Raw genomic sequence first — 9,672 nt, 5'->3', positions numbered from 1 at the left:
CTTCCCCCTTCTCCATGAAATCGCTCCAGAGCACTAAGTGGAGTGGGCAGCGGAGAAACCGCACCTCCCTTGGGGTTAGGAGCCAGCCGCAGTGGAACCACAGAGAGTTGGAAGGGGACCAAAAGCAGGGGCTTTGGAGCTGGACTGGGCGGGGAAGAGAAGGGAGAACAAGCGAGGCCACAAACCTGCTCCAGGCTGAGGGCTCCCCTTGAGATGCAAAATCAACTCCCCCTGGTGGTACCGGGGTTCCAAGTGCGCAGGCCGAAGGTGGGGCTGGAGGAGGAACCCCACAGAGAAGCCTCGTGTGCAGGCAGCACTCCAGTTGTTGGCCGGAGAAGAGAGGCTTTGCTTTGTGGCCTTCCTGCAGCCGCCTGGCAGCTGTGTTGGGGGGAATGCTACACACAGAAACATCACCAAGTATTGGTGGTGGCCTGGCCTGGCAGGAGCTCTTGCACCTGCTGGTGGGGCTGGTTTGGATAATTACACTGCATAGTGTCAGTTTCAGCTGGCTGTATATTAGAATCACCTGGGTGGCTTCCCAAAACACAAACACTTAGCCTGGGACGCCTCCTTTCCAAAGACCGATTAAGTCAGAATCTTTTGGAGTAGGGTTCGGGGTGTCAGCATTTCTGCAAAGCTCTCCCGGGTAATTCTCAAGTGCATCCAGGGTTGAGAACCACGGCCCTAAAGGAATTCTTACACACGCATCACAAGACAAGCTAAAAACTGTTCAAAGCAGCGCCATTTGCAATAGCAAGAACCTGGACATAATCCACATGGTCGTTAACAAGAGGATGGATGAATGAGTTGTGTCGTCACGTGGTGAAAATCGGTGAGCTGTAGCTGTGCCCTCAGTGTGGAAGAGTGTCACGAAACACGGAGCCACGAAAGCAAGTCACAGAAGAGTGTGTGTGTGAAATGGCGTTACCTTTTGTATAAAGTTCAAAAGTTTAAAAACATGCAAGATGCATCAATATATTGTTAGGGCTATACACGTACTTAGTACGTAATTGTGTATTAGGTATATGCACACATGTGTGACAAACTAAAGAAAATTAAGGAGAACGATAAACACAAAATTCAGGATCATAGTTGTCTCTGGAGGGAGGTGGGAGGATGGCGGTAGGAGGGGAAATGGGTCTCAGAGCAGCAGGAAGCTTCTATTTCTTTGGCTGGGTATACAGGTGTTATTTTATTATTGGTTTGCATACTCTATGTATACATTAAGTATTTTGTATTAATAAGAAATTTCATTTAAAAGACTAGAAGAACCCCACACATAAAACCCCAGGTTCTAAGGAAAATGCCCGCTGGCCCGAAACAAGTTCCCGCTCCTCCCTGACCTGAGCTTCCCGGAGGTACCTGACCCCATCAAAATCCCATTCAGAAATCTGCAAGAGGAACCAGCACAGATAACAAGAACGGCAGAGGAGAATGTTGCCGCAGAGCAGATGAATTTCCTCTGTGACCAGATTTTCTCTACAAATTACACAAATGTATAAACGTAATGAGGAGATACAAGAGCTCCAGGAAGTGACGAGTGAGACATGGAGATCACAGATCTCTCTGTGTGTGCCACGGCGTGGCAGAGCTGAGGCAGGAAGTGACGGCAGAGAGTCCTGGATACGAAGTCCGTGTCGGAAAGAACAGCAGGAAGAACGGATGGGGCTGAAAACGGGCACAGGACGGGAGAAAGAACACTGACCAAGTGAGATGGACATGAAGGGGGAAGAATGATTAGGCACAGAAGACAGAAGAAATGACAGAATGTATCACAAGAGTGAGTTACAGAAACAGAGAAGTTTTCCAGAAATAAAGCAAGAGTTGATCTCTGGATTGAAGGAAAAAGTGATGCGGAATGTTTAATACTCAAAGTAATAGTTTTATTAGGTAGCATTTCTAGTCCCAGAGCCCTGAGCACGTGGCAGGCGGTGCATTATCAGGGAGGCCTGGTTAAGTCTTATTTCCCATACCGCTGAAACAGTGTGAGACTATCTGTCAATGAGTGGAATAGACATTTTTGTGAGTCTAGGAACGTTTCTGGTTTGTACTTGTGTTATCCTATCCGTCCCCTCAGTCTTTCTTTGCTTCCACTGCTGTCGTGTCACAGTGACAGACTTGACGGGGAGTGGGGGGTCGGGGAGGGGCAGTGCAGTTCTCCGCTCCTCTCTCTGGACCGCGGGGTGAGGGACTGAAGCCTCCGCTCAACCTCAGTGGCTTCAGATCTCACCTTCTGTTGTCACCTCCTGATGGTCAGCTTGTGGTCTGACCACTGATCACCATCGCCCACCATCCAGCAGGATGCCTTTACCTCTCTAAGCCCTGGGACCATCTGGAAACTGCGTCTAGACTCAGCTGGCCTTGGAAGCGCTCAGAGGTCCCTCTCTCCCTCCATCCCTCCCTCCCTCCTTCCCTTCCTTCTTTTTCCTTTTTTTACAATTACTTATACATTTTTTTCTTTTATATTATGACATCTCAAATACAGAGAATTACAGATGTAATATAACAGACAAGTGGATTTTTGGGGGAGGGATTCAGATCACTCTATTTTTTTAGTTGAGGTATAATTGACATGCACATTATATTAGTTTCAGGTGTATAACATGATGCTTTGATATTTGTGTATATTGTGAAATGATCATCACAGTAAGTCTGGTAAACGTCCGTCACCATACATAGTTAGAGAATTTTTTTTTCTCGTGATGAGAACTTTTAGCATTTACTCTCTTAGCAGTTTTCAAATATGCCATACAGTATTATTAACTATAGCCGCCATGCTGCACATTACAGCCCCAGGACTTATTTATTTTATAACTGGAAGTTTGTGCCTTTTGACCCCCTTCACCCATTTCGCCCCCCCATCCCTCTATTTTTCAACACGTGGTGTTAGACCTGTGAATCCTTTCCCTTCCCTTCTCTGCCCTCCCCAAAGGTATTCTCCATCCTGAAGTTGATGGACCTCACACCCATGCCTGCTTTTATACTGTTACTCTGCAGAAAAGAGGTTATACAAAATGTGTCCTTTTTTAAGTGAAATTTGCATAACATAAAACTAACCATTTAAAGCGAACAATTCATTGGCATTTAGCACATTCACAGTGTTGTGCAACCGGCACCTCTATCTAGTTCCAAGCATTTTCATCACCGCGAAAGGAGCCCTGCACCTGCACCTGTTAAGCAGCTTCGCTCTGTCCTCATATCCCCCTGCCTCTGGTAACCATCAGTCTGCATTCTGTGTCTATGGATTTGCCTAGTCTGGACATTTCATACAAATGGAATCATACGATACGTGACCTTTTGTGTGTGGTTTCTCTCAGCAGGTTTTCAAGTCCACCTACATTGCAGTGTGTATCAGTACTTCACTCCTTTCTATGGCTGGATAATATTCCATCGTAGGCATAGACCACAATTTATTTATCCCTTCGTCCACTGATGGACATTCGGGCTGTTTCCACCTTCTGGCTGTTATGAACAGTGTGCTATGAACATGTGTGTACATACACTAAGCATGTCCTTTTAAGGCTCACTTCTCAACAAGGCCCTGGACCCTCTGCTTGTCTGTCTCATCCCTGTTGTGTGCACGGTGGCTTTGGAGACGGTCACGGGGAAGACCTGGGGCATGGCAGTTCAACTAGGAGGAAACTGAAGATGTTCTAAGACTCTGATCCCCTCAGGGCAACGTGAGAGGCAGAAGCCTCCGTTCTCTTGATTGGGTGCGTCCTAAAACAGGTTAGAGAAGGTCCAATTTCATCCTTTTTTGGACAAATGGGCCCAGGAAAGGGAGGTGATTGTTGTGCCAGGCCCCACTGTCAGTCAGCGGCAAAGCAGAGCCAGAACAGGTCCCTGCCTCCTGTTAAAATGTACCCACGGGATTTAAATTAATGTAGGTGACTGAGTGATGACAGGGAGAGGTCAATGCCATCAAAGAAGAATTGATTGCTTACACTTCCCGAGAGAAGGGGGCCACGCCAGCGACGCATGGCAGAAGGAGAAGTGAGGGAGAAGCCGAGGCCACAGCCTTCATGGGGTCTCCGTGGGAAATGCGAGGCAGGGCAGGGGAGAGACCTGAGGACCGGCCAGTGAGATGAACGCCAGCGGGCTTGGGGCATAGGGGCGTCCCTAGTCGTCTGGGGCCTGGCTCTGGTGACTTTCGGTGGGGGAAATACTGGTGTGGGGTGTGAGTATGTAAAGGAGGTGGTTGGGGGTGTGCACTTGGAGAGTTTGCAATCCGATATTTGCGCACCTGTGACAGCTGCATCGCAGGGAAGACGTAAACAACTTTGGCCATTAGTGTGGCCCTGTGATTAATGGATGCCAAACAGACAAATGCAGAGGCTAAGAAAACACAGAACACCCCCGCCCAGCGCTCCTGGCACCGCCCGCCTGACTCTGCTATTATTACCCCGGCAAGTTCCGCAGCGTTCTTCCCTCTTCCTCTCCGTCCCCCGACCCCCAGGGAGTGTCGGAGGTTTCCCCGCCTCTGCTCCCCTGGGAGAGGGGCTGGCCAGCAGACACCCTGACCCGAGGCCCTGAGCAGCTACAATCGCAGGGTGACCCCAGCCCCTGGCCTTGGTGGTCTGGCGCCTGTCTCCGTCTTATTCGGGGGCCGGAGCGCCCTCTGGTGGGCAATTGGAGAGCAGCCCAATTCTAAATTCCACTTAACGATGTGCAAGTCCAGCTGTGTTATCGGGGCGCCGCTCCTCCGGGAGGTTCTCCTTCCCTACACCGGCCCCTCGCGGACCTCACCCGGGGCTTGTTGATGAAAATGTGTAAATCCGATGTCCACTATGCACAAAGTACTTTTTCCCTCTTATAAGTGAGTCAGGTACTGAATTGCCCGACCCGGATACCTGCCCCAACATGCAAGCAGCTGTAATTTCAGGGGGCAGAGTGTGGTCAAGATTTGGCTGACATGAGAGCAGGGGGCTGGCCGAGGACACAGAGCGGGGATCAAATACAACCAAGGAGACCAGGGAGGGCTTCCTGCGGGAGGTGTGGCCTGTGAGCTGAGCTCTGAAGGCGGACGGATTTCAGAAGCGGAGGAGGGGTAAGCGCCGCTGTTCACTGTTCTGTGGTCGCTGCCTCGTCCTTTTTATTCCTGCCTCCCCGTCACCAGTAATGGGGAGTCTCCAAGTCACGGTTCCTTAAAATGGCCCCTTCCCAGGGGAACATGGTGGCTGGTCCCCCTCCTGCATCTCGCCCCACCCACCTTGCACCCTGATCCTGCTTTTAAACACTCAGATTCCAGATCCTGCGTTTTGTTGCCGGTCCTGGATCCACCTCTTCACCCGAAGGACATTTAAGCCACTCCGCTGCTCACTCACTCTCAGGGCGGGCCCCCTGGCAACCCCCCACCTCCTCACCGTCCTCGACAGCAGCTCTACTTATCTGAGTTTACAGTGTGGGCCTCTGAGGAAGATGTCACTAGAAAAGGTTTTGCTTCTTTTAAGACACCTTTGCAATGCACTGGATTGAATGCATGTGTGTGTGTCTTTCCTGCTCTGGCCTGCACCGTGGGCCCCAGCCCTTGCTCTCCTGTGCTGACACAGGGGGCTCCTTCTTCCCTGCCCCCCCACCCCCCGTTTTTGAGATCATCATTCCTCCACTCCCAACCCACGAATCCAGACGTTTTCGAACAAAGAACTCGGAAGGGGCCTCCCCCAGGACTCTGGGTCTGACGCAGTTGTTCGAGGGATACCCCTCGGGATCAAGGCAGAGGAAGAGCCCTCCTGTGACCGGGGAGACCCTGAGGTCACAGAGAAGGCAGTTGACCCCCATCGTCATCCTCATTACTATTATTGTTGTTTTATTCCTGCCCCTCCTGGAAACTGGGCTTGGGTCTGTCATCTGGCCTGCAATGAGACAAATGGCCACAGGAGGGCAGCAGGAGGCAAAAGCTTTGCCTGAAAATAACCGATAATCGCAGCCCCCTCGAACAGGGCAGGTCCAGAGAATCGGAGGGAGAGAAGGAGCCAATGCGTCTGCCCCCGACAGCATAGCAGAGAGAGAAGCCACGAGTCCACGGCTGCTCAGGAGAGTGAGGCGGAACTAGAATCTGAAGACTCTCTCCCCCTCTGCACATGACGGCTCCAGCCCTGAGCGGGGCCTGGACAGAGGGGTCTGGGGGTGAGGGGTCCATAACCTCCCCGTTCCCGTCCTTCTGAGCACGTGGGCTGTGGGGTCCCCAGGGCGGCTCAGGGAGCTCCCAAGCTGATGGAGGAGCCAGGACTGACAGATCCACACAGGAGTCCGTGGGAGAACAGCCCCCTGGGGTTGTTGTAGGGTGGGCTGCCTCACAGTCCCTGAGAGCTGGAGGGAAGGAGCAGGAGAGAGAATCAGGGGGACAGCTGTTCTCGGGGAAGGCTTCCTGGAGGCCAGTGTGGGCTGTGGCTGGGTGGGACATCCATGCTCGACCGGGGGGGGGGGGGGGGGGGGGGGGGGGGCCTCACACTTCAGGTCAGGAGGGACCGGGTGGCAGCCTGACTGGAGCGGGGTGTGAGGGCTGGGAGCAGTGGGAGATGAAGCTGGTGTGGCCCGAGCTCAGATTGCAGATGGCCCGAAGGCAGGCAGAGGACTCGGGGTGGCCTGGAGACTGAGCTGTGGCCGGCCGTGCGCGGGTGGAGCTGGGCCTCGCAAAGACTCTCCGGGCGGCTGGACTGCAGTGTGTGCTGGGGGACTGAGAGGTGGGGAGATGGGGGAAGGGGCTGCAGGAACCCCAGGCCAGGGAGCTCCCCAGCCCTTGGTGGAACCCCTGCCAAGGACGGGTCCTGGAAACTTGTGTGGAATTGGATCAAATGCTTAAGGAGAAGTGTGTCCTCAGCTCTGCACTGGGCAGAGAAGAGGGGCTGGTCTGGGAGGAGACTGGGGGACCTCAGGGGTGGATGAGGTGGGAGGGAATCCAGATGGCCCTTTCCAGAACCCTCCCTGCCAGCGCATGGCACAGAGGAGGGTCTGCGGAGCCTCTTGTCGACCCCTCCTGCTCGTCCCACAGACCCCCTCAGCCCCACCCCTGTGTGGGCCTCATTCATCAGGGCCCCTCACTCGAGTGTGGGCTGCAGCAGCCATGTCGCCCTCCAAGCCTCACTTTCCCTTCCCAACCTGGACATGGCAGGACCAGATGTTCTCTGAGGACCCCAGAGTGACAGGCCGGGGCGGACAGAACACGCTGACCCAGGCTGAGGGAGAGAGACTTTAATCTGGGCTCTTGCATGACGCGATTCCAGTTCAGAAAAGGGGACAGGGGTCCTCTTTGTCCTCGTAGGGCTCCCACTGGACCCAGGCAGTTTGGGGTTGGGGCGGTGAACCTGGGGGCCGGAAGCTTCCAGACGGTCCAGGAAGAAATCAGGACTCCTGGGTATCCTGAGTGCGGCCACGCAACTACAGGATGCGCTGCAAGAGTCTCATCGCCTTCTGCACCCTCGTGTCCTTGGGGTCCGAACAGATGGACCTGCCCTGGATGGTGACGAACCTACACAGAGGGAGAACACCGTCAGGGGCGTCAGGGTGGGGAGCCCTGCCGGAGCCCTGGGACCGGCCTCGCCCTGCGCTGACCAGGACTTGCCTGCAGTCCACGGCCTCAGTGGCAAATCTGGGACATCAGGCTGGTTCTTGACCCTCCGAAGGTCCCCACCTGGCCCTCCCTGGCGGACCGTCTGTCCCCCACATCAATCTGCCTGTGCTCACCTAGGGCCTGGGAACTAGGGGTGCATGGGAGGGGCTTGGCGCTCAGAGCTCTTCTCCGGCCAGCTCAGGCCCAGGCGGGGGGGAAGTGACCACATTGGCTGCTAACTGCTCGTGTGACATGGGGCTGTCCCATCCCTCTCAGGTCTCCGTGTCCCCGTAAATCAATGAAGAGGCAGGCCCCCACAGCCTGGGGCCTTTGGAGTCTCGCAGTGTGGGTGCAGGAACTGCCCTGAGGAGCAGGGCCCGGGTGGTCGAGGGGACCAAGGCCCCCGCTCTCTCTCTCCTCTCCTCTCCCCGGTGGCCGTTCTGGGAGCTCCAGGGCCCTCCTTCCCCCGTGCTCAGCTCCCAGGACAGGCGTCGGGGCGGACTTACACAACGGAGTCCCTGGGACAATCAGTTGAGGTCCGGTACCAGGCCGTCAGCTTTTTCATGGGAATGGCTCCCTTGAAGTGCTCCAGGCAGCACTCCCGGCCCACGTTCGTGGCTCGTGCTGCAGAGAGAGAAAGCGGGAGCAGGTGTGACTGTAAGCGTCTGCGCGTGTGTGTGTGTGTGTGTGTTGTTGGGGGGATCTCTTGTGTGGGGGTCTGTGAGTGTGCTTCTGTGTGGGGAATATGTGAGGGGGTTTGCACGTGTCTGTGTGTGCACAGTTGTGTGTGTGAGGTCTCTGTGTGTGCTGTGGGGGGCCTTGTATATTTGCACGTGTGTGCCTGCAGGTATCTGTGTATGTTTGGGGGAGTCTGTACATGATTGTGTGCATGTCTGTATGCGTGTGTGCATCTGTGTGTGTCTGTGTGTGACACACACTCAAATACCAGCCCCGGATCACAAGCGTTTGCCCTGGGCCAGGCTCTGGGCTGAGCTATCCCCGCAGCAGCCCTTCCCTCAGTGGGTCTTCAGCATATCTGGAGACAAGTGCCAGCCCTGCCCACTCTACAGATGAGAAAGTGGGGGCCCGAGGGGTGGGGACATTTTCCCGGGGCTCAGTTTCCTCGTTCTGCCTTTTCTCTGATCCCCTTGATGTGTATAAGACCCATTAATAAAACAGATGCTAACATCTGGGGAATTGTTCATTTTCCACTCTCAAAACACAACCGCAGTCACTGCCTCATGACCACTGCAGTGCGAGGTGTGTGAGCACTTTGTTCCTCACCAGGCCAGTCCCCAAGGCTGGGGCAGCAGTATCGTCACCATCCTCATCACCACCACCATCATCATCCTCACCATCCTTATCATCACCATCATCTTCCTTTGAATGCCTCCCTCAAAATCCTATTGCTGCCGGCCTCTCACACCTTTGCAAGAATAAGTGGGGTGTAAATAATACAGAAATATGTGCGTGTTGCTGCTGTGGTCTGGGTGCCCTACCCTCCTCTCTGGGTGCCCCTTCCTGCGGCCACTTCTCCTCTGTTCTCACCTGCATGGGTAACCTGCAGAGAAGCCCCCAGGAGGAGGGCGACCAGGAACAGCATCTTCAGTGGAGTCATGGTGCCGGAGTCCAGGAGAGGGTCTCTGCTCGGGGGAGACAGGCTGAGAGCCAAGCATGGATGTGACCTATTTAACCTCTGTCGGGTCCTGCCCCGCCTCCTGTCACCTCCCCCTCCATCCATCCCTAGACCAGTGGAGTTCGAAGAATTTGAGATGATTCAACAGAAGTCCAGTCTTGGAATGTTTGTGGCTTTACAGAGAATGGGCACTCGACTGGGGACAGAGGAGGGGTGTGTGTCCGGGGGCCATGACAATGACACACTTCTCCTTTCACAGGGGACATTTCTTGGTTCCTCTATTAGCAGAGCTGAAAAGCCTCCATCCTAACCTGGCTTTGTCCTTGCTCCGAGGTGGGTGAGTCTCCTTCATGCACGGTGCCCGGCGTGGGGACAGCCAGGCAAGGGCTGCTTAACCCGGACCTGGAAGAGCTTCAGGGTGCCGGGAAGGCCTCCCGGGGGGTTGGCAGGCTGCACGGGCGCATGGGCGTCTCTCTGCATGGAGGAC

The 9,672-nt window shown here is 54.5% G+C and overlaps 1 protein-coding gene across 1 annotated transcript; it reads right to left on the bottom strand.

Annotated features, from left to right (window-relative positions):
• Window positions 1–7,182: 7,182 nt before the first annotated feature.
• CCL17 (C-C motif chemokine ligand 17) lies at window positions 7,183–9,196 on the bottom strand. The gene is made up of 3 exons (XM_058528619.1): window positions 9,098–9,196; window positions 8,056–8,173; window positions 7,183–7,468 (listed from the first exon to the last, which is right to left on the bottom strand). The coding sequence occupies exons 1-3, from the start codon at window positions 9,165–9,167 to the stop codon at window positions 7,378–7,380; spliced, it is 279 nt and encodes a 92-aa protein (XP_058384602.1). The 5' UTR covers window positions 9,168–9,196; the 3' UTR covers window positions 7,183–7,377.
• Window positions 9,197–9,672: the final 476 nt, after the last annotated feature.

This window comes from Diceros bicornis, chromosome 32 (genome assembly GCF_020826845.1).
Source record: "Diceros bicornis minor isolate mBicDic1 chromosome 32, mDicBic1.mat.cur, whole genome shotgun sequence".
Lineage (NCBI taxonomy): Eukaryota > Metazoa > Chordata > Mammalia > Perissodactyla > Rhinocerotidae > Diceros > Diceros bicornis.
This window is presented reverse-complemented; position numbering and strand designations above follow the sequence as displayed.

Bases quoted from the DNA above. Each gene is read 5' to 3' on its own strand.
- CCL17 (XM_058528619.1), bottom strand. From the start codon at position 9,167: ATGACTCCACTGAAGATGCTGTTCCTGGTCGCCCTCCTCCTGGGGGCT. The intron at 8,174-9,097 runs GTGAGAACAGAG...CTCTCTCTGCAG, and splicing joins TCTGCAGGTTACCCATGCAG to CACGAGCCACGAACGTGGGC. The intron at 7,469-8,055 runs GTAAGTCCGCCC...CCCTCTGTGTAG, and splicing joins TGTCCCAGGGACTCCGTTGT to GTTCGTCACCATCCAGGGCA.